This window comes from Trichomycterus rosablanca, chromosome 20 (genome assembly GCF_030014385.1).
Source record: "Trichomycterus rosablanca isolate fTriRos1 chromosome 20, fTriRos1.hap1, whole genome shotgun sequence".
Taxonomy (NCBI): Eukaryota; Metazoa; Chordata; class Actinopteri; order Siluriformes; family Trichomycteridae; genus Trichomycterus; species Trichomycterus rosablanca.
In genome coordinates, this window is record NC_086007.1 from 4,510,108 (window position 1) to 4,525,674 (window position 15,567).

A 15,567-nucleotide genomic window follows, 5' to 3' on the forward strand; every position below is an offset into this window, starting at 1 on the left:
CTTATTTATTAAGATTTATTATTTTAAACAAACATTAAGCACAGTATTACTGTATTGGCCTGAATATTATTTATTTATGTATTTTAATTACATTTATATTACATTTTTAGATTAAACATATGCATTCAACAGTACATTATATCAATAAGGAACATCCAACTAAGGACTTTTCCTTTCTGACAGAACATGAACCCTCAGTTGAACATGAAACCTCCAGCATCTTTTTCTCTGATTATTTTTCCCCCTTTGCACCCAATCCAGCGCTGCCGGTAGCACTGTCGCCTCACAGCAAGAAGGTCCTGGGTTCCATCCCCAGGTGGGGCGGTCCGTGTCCTTTCTGTGTGGAGTTTGCATGTTCTCCTTGTGTCTGCGTGGGTTTCATCCGGGAGATCCGGTTATCTCCCACAGTCCAAAGACGTGCAAGTGAGGTGAATTGGAGACACTAAATTGTCCAAGACTGTGTTCTATATAACCTTGTGAACTGATGAATCTTGTGTAATCAGTGACTACCGTTCCTGTCATGAATGTAACCAAAAGTGTAAAACATGACGTTAAAATCCTAATAAACAAACAAACAAACACTCAGCGCTGCCACCATCTCCACCTCCGATCGAGAAGAACCGAGGTTGTTGCGTTCCCCTCCGACACTCGTGCAGCTGATTGCTTCCTCTCAACTGGCAGTGCAGCGTGGAACCTAAGCGTAAAACTAAGAAAATGAATGTGTGCTTTAATGCGTAAAGGATGCACAAAAATAATTAAAATATTTTTAAAAATTGGTTTTAACAGTTAGACTTCTAGTCTTAAGAAATTTATTTCACTCATTCATTTGTACAAACTGTGTTAAGCGTTGTGGTGGGTACGGTGCAACTCGGAAACACTGGACCCAAGACGAGAATAGGTGCTTATTTTGTTTTTATTAAGGCCAGTGCAGTAATAAATATTACATTGTTTGATTTTAGGTAATAAAGTTAGACTGATAGACTTTTGGTGCTATATCAAAGTGCTTAGTTTCTTTCACTACAGCACAATATTAAACCTCATTGTGCTCGGCCTGATGTGGGCCTTGTTCCAATTTCATTCCCTCATATTTTCCTCTGCATTTCTGAGGCTCCAGCACATGTGCAGTAGCTGACCGCTTCTTTTTTCCCTGCACGAGGTGGGTTCACACAGGGATCAATATCACACATGGAGAGTAACACACTGATCTCCATTATCCCCCGTCTTAATGCTTGCGTCATTAACCAGCCAGCAGAGGCCGTAATTGCACCAGTAATGAAGAATTCTTTTGGCCCTCTGACCTGCAAAACGTTAGCTAGTCACGTCTGCGTGTAGGCATCTGGTCGGGCCATAGCAGAGCCGAGATTCAAACTCACAAGTTTGAACTCACAAGGAAATATCACAATGATGTTTAAGATGTCCTGACCAATCCGTGCGGGTCAGATATGTATACACAAAATGTCTTACGCTGCTTTAAAAAAACAACAACAACTGCCTTTTGAAGAATGTAAAACATTAATGAATGTGATCACCCAGAATGTCTTGTTTTAAATAACCGTGTTCCTTTAGATACTTCTAAGAATGTATTATAAAGACCGTGCCATCACATTTGATTACTTTGTAAACAGGGCAATATAAAACTACCTAAATCCATAAGAAAGTGCTGTACTCACTTGTAATTCAGCAACATCTCCACTGTCTTTTGTCAACCCTGTTACTTTATCCTATTTACACAGATCAGCCATAACATTAAAACCACCTCCTTGTTTCTACACTCACTGTACATTTTATCAGCTCCACTTACCATATGGAAGCACTTTGAAGTTCTACAATTACTGACTGTAGTCCACCTTTTTCTCTACATACTTTTTTAGCCTGCTTTCACCCTGTTCTTTAATGGTCAGGACCCCCACAGGACCACCACAGAGCAGGTATTATTTAGGTGGTGGATCATTCTCAGTACTGCAGTGACACACTGACATGGTGGTGGTGTGTTAGTGTGTGTTGTGCTGGTATGACTGGATCAGACAAAGCAGCGCTGATGAGTTTTTAAATACCGTGTCCACTCACTGTCCACTCTATTAGACACTCCTACCTAGTTGGTCCACCTTGTAGATGTAAAGTCAGAGACGATCGCTCATCTATTGTTGCTGTTTGAGTTGGTCATCTTCTAGACCTTCATCAGTGGTCACAGGACGCAGCCCACAGAGCGCTGTTGGCTGGATATTTTTGATTGGTGGACTATTCTCAGTCCAGCAGGGACAGTGAGGTGTTTAAAAACTCCATCAGTGCTGCTGTGTCTGATCCACTCATACCAGCACAACACACACTAACACACCACCACCATGTCAGTGTCACTGCAGTGCTGAGAATGACCCAACACCTAAATAATACGTGCTCTGTGGTGGTCCTGTGGGGGTCCTGACTATTGAAGAACAGGGTGAAAGGAGTCAACAAAGCATGCAGATAAACAGATGGACTACAGTCAGTAATTGTAGAACTACAAAATGCTTCTATATGGTAAGTGGAGCTGATAAAATGGACAGTGAGTGTAGAAACAAGGAGGTGGTTTTAATGTTATGGTTGATCGGTGTATATCTGTAAATACTGTTGTTCTGTTCCAGCAGATACAGTTTGAAGTTATTGTAATGCCTGACCTATAACTGCTGCATTAGGTGATTTAAAATAGGACATCTGTAATTAAAAGTTTTTCTTAGCAAAATGATTAGCACAAGCCCACTGATGAGCACAAAACGAAGATAAAAATATTATATTTAATTATTGCTAACAAATCTCTGTGACAGAAGTAAACAACTTTCCCTTGTTACAACCTTACTGACTGTAAATATCACACTGTATCATCGTTCTGTACGAGAGTATAAATCATATGCAAATGCCAGTAAGCTCTATGTTTTGTAGCTGTATGATCGGTCTGTTGTTGTTTTTCTGTTTGAGTTTGGGTGGGGGGGGCCTGAATCTGAGCAGGAACTGGCTCTGTAGCACTCATTAAAGCCGTGCCCCCAGCAACAAGCCAAAATGGATGGGAATAAACATTTTCCTTGAACAAATTTTAGCGTGTCTTTTGAAATCTCTAAAAATCTCACTAATGCAACAAGTACTGAGCTTAAGTCTACTGAGATTTAGTTTGTTTAGGGTGGTATTGTGGTATTATGGTTGTGTCTCTAGAGCTGAAGCCACTATGTAAAGGAAGCCTGTATATATCAGTTTACACTTATTTTACATTTTACACTGCTCTAAAAAGGTATTTGTCTCATTCACAGTTTCTATTTTTGCATATTTGTCACGTCACATATATTTCAGATCATAACACTATGTTTAATGTTCAAGATAGCCTGAGTAAAAAGAAAATGCTTTTTTAATGTTGATTCAATTTATTAAAAGAAAAATGCTGTTCAGCTCTACCTGGCCCCTGACGAAAAAAGTAATTGCTCCCCTTATCTACTTAATCAACCAGTTAACCAAACTGAATTAAAAATTTAATTAAGGCACCCAGGTGGCATAATTGGCAGTGCCTGCAGCAGAGACGTTTCTGCTAGGGCGGGATGACCGGACTATGTGGGTGGGGTCTTCTAACGCTGTGTAAGGACCCTGATTGGCAGATAGAGAAGCGCCTGTGCAGAGTGCATGGGCGAAAGAGGGTTCCACTTAGGGCTGAGCGCGGGTCGGAGGAGGCGTGAGCCGCAATATACCCACCTCGACTGCAATCAGGGATCCCCCAGCAGCGGAACACAAATTTACTACACTAAATTGGGAGAAAAAGGAATAAATAAAATAGGAAAAAAGAAAAAAAAAATTCTTAAATTTCATTGAAATTGAACTCATTTTACTGCAAGTGTTTGGAGTGGTCGAGTCTTGACCTAAATCTCAATGAGATGCTGTGGAAAGACCTTAAACCAGCAGTTCATACCCGAAAATAGATTGCTGTCCCAGTTTCTGCCATTTCAAATCTGGGGTGTGGCCATAATTTGTGCCATCCCAGAAACCTGCTGATTTCTACCAGGATAAAAATGGATGTGTAAAAGAGATTCTAAAACTACTACACTGAAATCAGATCATTTTATTATGAACAACTTCAACTTTTAATGATGCATATTGGTAAGAATTGAACAGGTTTGACATAAATAAATCAAACTCAAATGTAAAAAAAAATTGAACAGAAAATAAGAAAAATAATCATGACATATTTTTGGAAAAAAAAACTATAAAAATCATTATGTGATATTTATGCAAATAGAAATGTACCACACTATTTGCCAGCAGAAATGGTACATACATATTTTATTATACGGTGGTACCTTGTAACTCAACGTCCCCTAAACTCAAAATCTTTGAAACTCAACGCCCTTCATCGAGAAATTTGTATCCTTAAACTCAACGTTTCCCTCAAACTCAACATGTTCAGTTTTTTTTTTTATATATATATATATATATATATATATATATATATATATATATATACAGTAGATTAAAAAAACAATAAACAGTCGCTTTGTTCAGCGCTCGGCTTGAGCGGTGCTGTAAAACGTCATCAAAGTGCGAATATGAGACGAAACCACATTTGTGTGGAATACCGTCAGATTCACTCTGACAGATCCACCTGTGTTTATCTGGATTCTTTACCTCACTGTTTCACTTTTAAACTTGTGCTACAGCTCGAGGTTCTGAGAAATTGTGAGAATCAGCTTTTTATTTCAGTGTTTTTATATTATATTTGTGTTATTTTCAGTGTATAAGTGTCAAAAACAACCCCATTATTTTACATAAGCCTAAAATATATGCAAGTCCACAGGATCATGGAACTCATTAACAGGTTTCCCAAACATCCTTATGGGAAAAAATACCTTGAAACTTAGCTTCTTTTAAACTCAATGCCAGTCCCATAACCAATTGACGTTAAGTTTCAAGGTACCACTGTACATTAAATATTGTCCATTTAATTTTATAAAATGTATGAAATTAAGCTCAAACATTATATGGCACACTTTTAAACACTGTTGTCTTACCTGCATGGCAACTGATGTTCAGAATTCATTATTTTATATGTAATAAAAATAAGACAGAAATATCAGGACATCCAACGACAGTAGTGGAAAAAAACACCATGTAAAATAAACAACTTACCACAATTTAAATAAAAATGTTACTCTTATATTTCCAAATACTGAGTGAGTTTTAAACAGTTTGAACCCACCTGTACAATGAATGGCATTTTTAATACTTGCCTTCTTGGGTATGTTTAAACTGTACCATAGGAAGCTGGTAAAGCTCCTGTACTCGTGATTTCATCTCTTTAGCTGTAGTTGTAGTTGGTGTCACATGTCTCAGAGAAAACACGTGTCGGCCCTTACTAAAGCTCGGCATCTGTTATGCAATACAAGTGGTTATGCAATTCTGCCAGTGGGTGGAAATTGGCAGTTGCCTATTTTTTTCCTGACAGGAAACGGCTTTGTTTATAATAAGTAGAGATGTGATTTTCCAAAGCTGTTAAAATGAATGGTGAAGTAAACTGACAAGTATTGTTTTAGATGCTCCATTTCTATGAAACATCATCCCACGTTAGCCAGGGTTCTTTATTAGTTCACTACATTTAGGCATGAATTATATTGGAGTTTAAATGAAGGGCAAACAAAGTGGATTTAACATTTTTCAATGGATTCAAAACTGAGGCACCATAAAAAAGTGGCTCAAACAGTACATGTCACAGACAACACAGGACTTCTTTTTTATCACAGCACTTTAAAAACAAGTTGACATTAAACTTTAGACTTTACTCTTTACTTATTTTTAAATGAAAAACAAAAAAACAGTACAGTTTAAACAGATTTCTGATACTTGTATCGTCATTTTGACATTTTGACACAATATTTTGACATTTTCCATATTTACATTATGATTTTTTTTGTTTCTATGAACCCTGAAAATAACCCTCGAGGAGATAAGATGCTGCTAGCATATACAAATGTACACTGTAGAAAGTTATCATGTGCAGAATGAATCACAGTTTAAATTCTTGAAACCTGGCTTACTGTAATTTTTATATGAACATAAATAAGAATACAGTGTTTTAGTACAGTACTAGAGAACTGGTACACAGCTGGTATGTACTTTAGATACCAGTGCAATCACAATCACTCACGTCAGTTCAGTCAGGGTGGCTCAAAATAGTCCTGATAAAACCTCTGATGTTTTTTTTGTTTCTCCATCTACCTTGACACAATAAACTCGAGTTGCTGATGGCATCATGGCACCTTTTTGAAAGAATGAATGTCTAAAAAAGAGGGAGGTCTTAACAGCGCGCTTAGTACCGGTTTTGATGCTCAAAATGCCAGCGGTTGAAGTCAATGTTGAATGCTACAATGCTGCCTGATGCCATTCCTGTGATCAAGGTCCTGCAAAAAAATAAGAAAACACAAAGCAGAGCTGAGTTTCCCACGAATGTATCTTCAAAATAAAAGCAAGGAAGACAAGCACCAAGGTGGAATCATGGTAGAATGAACTTCCCCTGTCTGTCCGAAAATCTGAGTCTCTCACTGTCTTCAAAAGACATTTAAAGACCCACCGATTTGCTAAGCACTTAAGCTCAGAACTAACATGCACTTAATGGTAAATGATATCCTTGGACTGTTGTCTACTTAAACTAGAGTAGGAAATGTTTACTGTGGAAGCCCTTCTGTAACCTGCTCTGGATAAATCTGGTGTCTGCTAAATGCCAAATATGCAATATTAGGGTTCTTCAAAAAGTTTCCACAATTTTTTAAACTCTATTTATTAAGAATTTCAAAAACAAACTACATCACTTTTCTGTATCATCACTTTTACATCACATCACAACTGCTAAGCTACCAGTGTAGTGGTGTAATACAAACCATTCCTGTATTGGTGTATTTTCATCCTGTTATAGTTTTACTCTGCTCTGCCAGATAAAGCCTGGTTATGTAATGGTAGTCCTCTCACCACAGGATAAAACTGTGACTAGCAGTTAGATTTTCATAGCCATGATTCAAACACTAAACAGTTGATTTACAGCACATTAAATTTAACAATTGTTTTGTATTTTTTGTGATTAGTTGCTTTATGTCTGTACATAATTACTTTCAGTCAGTTCTGTACTAATTAAAATAGTTATAAATTATCACTGAAAACATTCGCCAACAAAAATTCACTTAAACGGCGTGAATAAAGTTTCAAACCTTTGATCGTGTGATAAATCCATGGCCCGGATTCCAGCATCACAGCCTGGATAGACGTAGAGCTGTTTGAAGTCGCAGGCCTGCCACACCTCCACTATTCCACTATCTCCTCCAGTTACCAGCGTCTGTCCATCACTGCTCAGCAGCATCGCCTAAACAGTGACACAATGATTAGCAGCAGTGATGAAAGAGCTACTTTCCCTGTTCTCAGGGACAACAGTGTTAAACGACAATCAAATGAGAGTCATAACAAACATCTTAAACATCTTTGTCAATAATTTGCAAGTGAAATGTTCAAATCGTCCCTGAAGAGGTGCTGGATTTTACATGCACTAATACTTTACATGACTAATAATAGGAAGAGTAAGACTGAAGCCAACAGACACTCAGTAGTGTCATTCATTTTCTTATCCACTTATCCAATTAGGATCGCGGGGAACACAAGAGTTAAAGTATTTAGATGTTTTATTTCTGCCCTACTTTTGTTTCCAGTACCCACTGCAGTCCTGATCAGGATTGAGCAGTTACAAAAGATGAATAGATTTATTCAGATGGTAAGATTTATCAATCTCTTACACGTGTGGTATCATTAATCTCCATCTGGGTGAGCAGCTTGCCGTTGATGCTGAAGTTACAGAACTGGCCTCTCTCGTAGCAGATGATGCAGTGGCCCTCACTCGAGACGGATATGAGCCGGGGGAGTGAGCAGTTATCGGGCCCCTCCAGAGCCCGGAGCAGGTCCCCGGTGATGGTGTGTACCAGACAAGGACCCTCTGCCAAAGTACATGAACAATTAATGCAGGATCAAATATAATATGTCACTTACAAAATGCCCCAGCAAAGTACATTTTGGTCCTTTCAATCCTTCTATGTATGATGGTCCTCGGTGCTTCATACTAACCTTTGGCTCCGCTGATGACCAGACCAAGCTCGGCACACACAGATACACACACCACCTCATAGTCATGACCTGTCAGAACTGCACGGGGTGCTGGGTAATCACCTGCAACCCAGACAGTGCAAAAAGAGAACTTTACACTCACACAAACACACACACACTAACAGGACTGTAATAAAACTGCATCTGTAAACATTTACATTTACTGCATTTAAAAGACACTTTTATCCCAGATGACTTGATAGTAGGGCCTTGCTCAGGAACCCGACAGTGACAAACTGGTGGGGGTGAGGATTAAACTAGTGAACCTCTGATCACTAATCCAGTACCTTATTCATTGAGCTACCACTGCACTGCATTATCTCATATTATTAATTCATTGTCTGTTTTACATCCTATTTGGGGTCACGGTGGGTCTCATTCAAAGGTGAAAGGTAGGAAACAACCTGGACAGGTTGCCAGTCCATCACAGCGTGCACACACACACAGACACACACACACACCTAAGGCATATGCATCACCTGTTAACCAGACTGCAGGTCTTTGGACTGTAGGAGGAAACCCTATATACATACAGAGGGAACATGCCAACTCCACACAGAAATGACCCAAACTGCTCCTCCTGAAAATGAAACCCAGGACCTTCTCACTGTGAGGCAACAGTGCTACCCACCTAGCCACTGTGCCACCCTGCAGTGGGTCTGTTTTCCTGAAATCACTGGGTGCAGCAAAGTAACACACTATGAAAAGGACGCCAGTCCATCGTGGAGCATTGGTCATCCCTTCCCTCAGACATAGACAATCATGTTTGTATGTACTAGCCAGGGATTCAACTCTGGATTCATCAGTTCAAGTCTTCAATGTTAAACACAGTCATGGACAATTTTGTATCTCTAATTCACCTCACTTGCACGACTGAAACCCATGCAGACACAGGGAGAACATGCAAACCACACTGAAGACCCAAACTGCTCCTCCTGGAAATCAAACCCCGGACTTTCACTGAGGCGACAGTGCTACCCATCAAGCCACTGTGCTGCCCAGCACAACATATAAGGAAGGCAACTGATAGTTAATTAAATGAACTGTGTATGAAACATTGCAGTAAATACTGATACAGTTACAGATTTACCTGGTTTTACTTAACACAGAGGTCATCAGTGTAAATATGCACTACTTTTAATGTAAATGAGTGAGGAATCCACTCAACACTCATTATCTCCACACTCTGATCAATATGGCTTTACTGATGCACTCGCTTCCACAGCTGTGTGGCAGCGTCAGGTCCACAGGGAGGCAGATCCAGCTTGTCTTCCTCACAAAAGATTCAATCAGAGTGTGAGTGAGCCTCTCGATGCCCCGCAGGTCCCACAGAGCGCACCAACACAATTAAGAGGCATAAATTGGAGCCCGGCTGCTGCGGCTGCCACGCAGGGGGCTTGATCAAACCGGACGTGATTTTAATCACCACACATTGAAAACACACCATTCTGTCCCAAAGTACCGAATCAATTTCTGCAGTACATGTCGTAGCAGCAGGGTCTGGACATGGATAGACTGCTGAATATTCATAGACGCTCGGGATCAGAAGACCAACGCTGAGGGACGTGTGGGATTAAAACATGTCGTTCGGGGACCAGCAGTTGCACCACATCTGACACAAAGGCTGACGTACAGGACACATGCTAAGATCATTAAGTTTCTACTCTGTCATCAAACAAAGCCACGGAGCAGATGTTAACTGGCATTAAAGGAATGGTTCAGGAAAATGGAATGTAAGCTATGTACTACAAATGTAACAAACCAAGACATGTTTAGCGCCTGAAGTTTTGTTTTGTACTGGCGCTGCAGTGTAGTAGGCAAATGTAGCTAACTATCAAAAGGAAGCTTGCTGCATAGACACAAAGAATCACACACTCTGTACACAAAGCATTGAGTTGCTAAGTAAAACCATTTGTACAATAAACAGATTCGTTTTTCTAGTCAAATGTGTCATGATTATTGCTAAGCAGTCACCAGTGGTGTACCCAAGGCAGGGGCTGCATATGCCTGAACCAGTGCCCATTTTTGACTCTAAACAAACTGTACCCTTGTAGGTTGACTTTTGGGACTGATAATGACCCCAATAAACTGCAATAAAAGAAGTGGAAGCTGTTATAACTGCATATTAACCATATTAATGGTTATAAAATGAGATTTACTAGCTGGAGTAATCGTACCTGGGTGTTTATAGTCTATTTGATAATAAATAATGAAATTAATTAGGTTAATTAAGGGATCAGTTACTGTTTTAACAAGAGCAAATTAAAGGTGGCAACCCCCCTCCCACCTCCTATTCTTCCAAGCATGGGAGTTTGACTGGTGAACAAACTGTCACTAGTTGTGCAATAAAGTGTGTAATTTCTTATGATAAGCTTCCACCCAGTTCAAAATTTATTCCAGACCCCAGTGTGTGTAGAACCACCCAAAGCAACATGGGTTGACTAAAGGACATGGATTCAATTTTGGCCCCTGGTCACTCTTTGTCATGTTTGGACAGTGGTAGCTTAGTGGTTATGATAGTGGAAGAGCAATCAAAAGGTCCCTGGTTCAAACCCCACCACTGTCAAGCTAATGTAGTGTAGTCAATGTAGTGCCTCTGTGCAAGGTCCTTAAGCCTCAGTCACATTTGCATCAATGTACTTTTGATAACTCCCTTAAATTAATGTTCAGTATAGTGCAGAAAGGAACAAAAATGAGCTAAAACTAAATGTCTTTGTTCCTAAATTCTGTATGGAAACAGAACATGCAGCGCTAATAATCACCGCTAGAGTGCACTGTTGCCTCCCAAATCAGCTCAAACCCGAGCGCTCGTTAAGACACAATTAACAGCATGTTCTGCTCCGGGCAGCACAGTGGTGCAAATATTTTCCATCTCTGACCTAAAACTTCATATCATTAATCAGAAAGAGCGCATTTACACACAATCTCCCAATCTTATTAGGTCAATTTTGCACTAACATTTATTATTTTTTAAGCTACACTTATCATAGAGGGTAAAGAGTGGTGATACAATTGAGGTGTTTTGTGCTACTGCAGAGCTGCCAATTTACCAACCAGAATGGTTTAAAGAAATGCCAGATTCATCGGACGGATGCAAAATTTAAAAAACACACATAAACAGTACCTGAAGTTCAGGAATAATTTTTGTTTCTGCTGTTTGTTTGTTTGTTTGTTTATTAGGATTTTAACGTCGTTTTACACTTTGGTTACATTCATGACAGGAACGGTAGTTACTCATTACACAAGGTTCATCAGTTCACAAGTTTATATCAAACACAGTCATGGACAATTTAGTGTCTCCAATTCACCTCACTTGCACGTCTTTGGACTGCGGGAGGAAACCGGAGCTCCTGGAGGAAACCCACGCAGACACGGGTAAAACATGCAAACTCCACCCAGAAAGGACCCGGACCGCCCCACCTGGGGATCAAACCCAGGACCTTCTTGCTGTGATGCTTGTTTCTGCTGTAAGGCACCAAAACTGATACAGCAGCAGCATTTACTGTATTTTTAATCAAACATATAGCATGTTAACTGTAAATATTGCATATTTAAGTGCTTTTTCTTGCAACTGGCTCATTAAAAATGCACACTGTATGCTGGCAAGAAGCTTTGAATGGCTTTAGCCAAATGATCAACATTTTGTAGTGCTTCTTCATTCCGTATGTATCAAAAAGCTGTATAATTATAAACTGTTATTAGACGTTTAGCCTCTTAAAGTGAATCATGTTTACAGTATGTGTGGTCCAGTCCACACCCAAGCCTCCCTGAGGCAAACCTTAGACCCCCATTCTCAGATGGACCATGAAATGTTACCAGTGATTCCACCTGGGTTGAAATATTTTACACTTACCCAGGCTTTCCAAACTCTAATCGAGGGTCCAAACAAACCTGAGTCTAAAACAAAAGTGTGAACCTGCAAATGTGTGAAAAAGACTCTTAAGGTAAACAGTGGCTGAGAGCAGCCAGCATGCTGGATTGATTCTACCAAGACACTAATTACTTCCGATAATTATAAAGAACCCACACGAGACACATAAGAAAAATGATTTTACTTAACAAAGGCACAGAATTAGTAGTAGTGAATAAAGATCATGAAGCTTTGTTTCTCTCCTCGAACAACAGGAGGCCAGAGCTTCTCTCACTAATTGGAGGCAGCCGAGCTGAACTGCTTAATTAAGAATGTGAGAGTGACTGTAGTTAATTAGAGAAAGCTAACACCTATAGGAGTGATTCTGACACTGGTGAACAGCAGATCATCTGAAAAACACACGCTGCATCACACTAACGCGGGGTGTCTCAGGATGATTACTTGTTGGTTAAATGAATTGGAGGAAAACAACTTTGTTTTGTCTGAAACACAGCGGTTGGTCTTTACTTCTCTGTTGCAGTTGCTGTAATTAGACCAGTCCTGCCTTTGGTGTCTGTTTTTCTGTTAGTACTTTCAGAGGATAGTAGTACAATTAAAGTGTATAAAAAAAAAAAAAATAATAAAAAAAAATTATATATATCCTTGTTTCTACACTCACTGTCGATTTTATCAGCTCCACTTACCATAAAGAAGAACTTTGTAATTCTACAATCACTGACTGTAGTCCATCTGTTTCTCTATATACCCTTTCTGCCTGCTTTCATGCTGTTCTTTAATGGTCAGGACTCTCCCAGGACCACTACAGAGTAGGTATTATTTATGTGTTGTGTTAGTGTGTGTTGTGCTGGTCTGAGTGGATCAGACAAAGCAGCGCTGCTGGAGTTTTCAAATACCGTGTCCACTCACTGTCCACTCTATTAGACACTTCTACCTAGTTGGTCCACCTTGTAGATGTAAAATCAGAGACAACCGCTCATCTATTGCTGTTGTTTGAGTTGGTCATCTTCTAGACCTTCATCAGTGGTCATAGGACGCTGCCCACAGGGCGCTGTTGGCTGGATATTTTTGGTTGGTGGATTATTTTCAGTCCAGCAGTGACAGTGAGGTATTTAAAAACTCCATCAGCATTGCTGTGTCTGATCCACTCATACCAGCACAACACACACTAACACACCACCACCATGTCAGTGTCACTGCAGTGCTGAGAATGATCCACCACCCAAATAATACCTGCTCCGTGGTGGTCCTGTGGGGGTCCTGACCATTGAAGAACAGGGTGAAAGCAGGCTAACAAAGCATGCAGAGAAACATATGGACTACAGTCAGTAATTGTAGAACTACAAAGTGCTTCTATATGGTAAGTGGAGCTGATAAAATGCACAGTGAGTGTAGAAACAAGGAGGTGGTTTTAATGTTATGGCTGATCGGTGTATTTACTGTTGTTAGCTTGTATGATGTGTTATACTCACTGTTGTTTGGATTGTCTCCTATAATATGGTGTCTCCCGCTCCAGTACCAAAGCAGCAGAGTAGCATCTCTGGATCCAGACACGATGTAACAGTCACCACCAATATACGACTCTGAACGTGCTAAACACGTCACTACATCCCAGTGACCAAACACTATCTGGGTCAGTTTCCCTGCACACACACATAGAGTATATTTATGGGCTAAATATGTAAACAACACAATCTGTAAAGACGGCACTTTGTATACCAACAAGAACACCCACCAAAACAGTATATTTAAACATGTCCTACATGTACGCATGTCCCATACCAGTTTCAGAAGAGTAGACACGAAAACTCTTGTCCCAGAATCCACACACCAGAACAAAGCGATTGTCCGCTGTTACCACGAAACACTGTGAGTTGATCTGGATGCTCTGGTCTACGAGATCCGTGATCTGCCTCTTGTTTGTTCCTGCATTGTTAGCTAAGAATAACAAGAAGACGTAGCAGTTAGATCATGAGTGGTGTGTGTGGTTTGGTGGAGTGGTGTCTGTATTAGACAGCCTGATGTCTCAGAGCTAAATGATGCTTTCTTTTAAGGGCAGTTTAAGTGGTTTGTAAATGTTTAATCCATTTTTAACATCATAATTTTACAATAATAGTGACACATTGTGACCATGAAATAACCCAGACAGCAAATATATAAGACGCCAAGCCAAGACCTGGTTTCTACACAAACCACACATCATAACCATCAGCAACATTAGACAAGATTAAAGATAATTAAATAATTAAAGATTTTATACCTACCAATCACAGAGTCCATTTCAATAGGCAGGTGATGGGACTGCTCTAGCGAATATCCTGGAGCCCCTCTCAGACCTGTAACACACAACCATACAAAATATTCATTCAAAAACAAAACAATCCACAACAAGTTTGTTTGTTTGTTTATTAGGATTTTAATGTCATGTTTTACACTTTAGGTTACATTCATGACAGGAGAATGTAGTTACTCATTATTACACAAGGTTCATCACTTCATCAGCTCCACTTACCATATAGAAGCACTTTGTAGTTCTACAATTACTGACTGTAGTCCATCTGTTTCACTGCATACTTTTTTAGCCTGCTTTCACCCTGTTCTTCAATGGTCAGGACCACCACAGGACCACCACAGAGCAGGTATTATTTGGGTGGTGGCTCACTCTCAGCACTGCAGTGACACTGACATGGTGGGGGGGGGGGGGGGGGTGTTAGTGTGTGTTGTGCTGGTATGAGTGGATCAGACACAGCAGCGCTGATGAGTTTTTGTGATCACTGATGAAGGTCTAGAAGATGACCAACTCAAACAGCAGCAATAGACGAGCGATCATCTCTGACTTTACATCTACAAGGTGGACCAGCTAGGTAGGAGTGTCTAATAGAGTGGACAGTGAGTGAACACGGTATTTTAAAACTCCAGCAGCGCTGCTGTGTCTGATCCACTCATACCAGCACAACACACACTAACACACCATCACTACGTCAGTGTCACTGCAGTGCTGAGAATGATCCACCACCTAAATACCTGCTCTGTGGGGGTCCTGTGGGGGTCCTGACCATTGAAGAACAGTTTGAAAGCAGGTTAAAAAGGTATGTAGAGAAACAGATGGACTACAGTCAGTAATTGTAGAACTACAAAGTGCTTCTATATGGTAAGTGAAGCTGATAAAATGGACAGTGAGTGTAGAAACAAGGAGGTGGTTTTTTAATAATCACACCACACACACTCATGAGCCGCTGCTAAGCCAAGGCCACTCTTTGACCCCTCTGTGTCCGGTGGGGGGCTTTCGGAAACCTACCAGCCGACTGAGCTGACATTTATTGATTTCTAGGAAGGGCCTGAGGCCACTGGCGGCCATTTCATTTCAGTGAGGAACTTCTGGTGGCTTCATTCTGGTGCTATATTGTACAGCTGTGCCTTTAACACTGTGTGAGCCAGGCTGCATCCTCTCATTCTGAAATTACTCTGGTTTGGAATGAGAGTCTGGGAAGTGTGGGGAGAACTGGAGACTGAGTTTGGCTCATTTGGGTTCTAAGCAAGGCGTGTGATCT

At 40.3% G+C, this 15,567-nt stretch overlaps 1 protein-coding gene across 2 annotated transcripts in view; it reads right to left on the reverse strand.

Annotated features, from left to right (window-relative positions):
* Nucleotides 1–6,316: 6,316 nt before the first annotated feature.
* The window catches only part of nbeab (neurobeachin b), a 322,601-nt gene continuing 313,350 nt past the window's right edge, over nucleotides 6,317–15,567 (reverse strand). For both annotated transcript variants that reach the window (XM_063016272.1, XM_063016273.1), the window contains 7 exons: nucleotides 14,281–14,352; nucleotides 13,799–13,954; nucleotides 13,489–13,659; nucleotides 8,110–8,211; nucleotides 7,785–7,981; nucleotides 7,209–7,360; nucleotides 6,317–6,407 (listed from right to left, as the gene is read on the reverse strand). In XM_063016272.1, coding sequence (XP_062872342.1) covers nucleotides 6,317–6,407; nucleotides 7,209–7,360; nucleotides 7,785–7,981; nucleotides 8,110–8,211; nucleotides 13,489–13,659; nucleotides 13,799–13,954; nucleotides 14,281–14,352 — 941 coding nt within the window. The remainder of the gene's footprint in view (nucleotides 6,408–7,208; nucleotides 7,361–7,784; nucleotides 7,982–8,109; nucleotides 8,212–13,488; nucleotides 13,660–13,798; nucleotides 13,955–14,280; nucleotides 14,353–15,567) is intronic.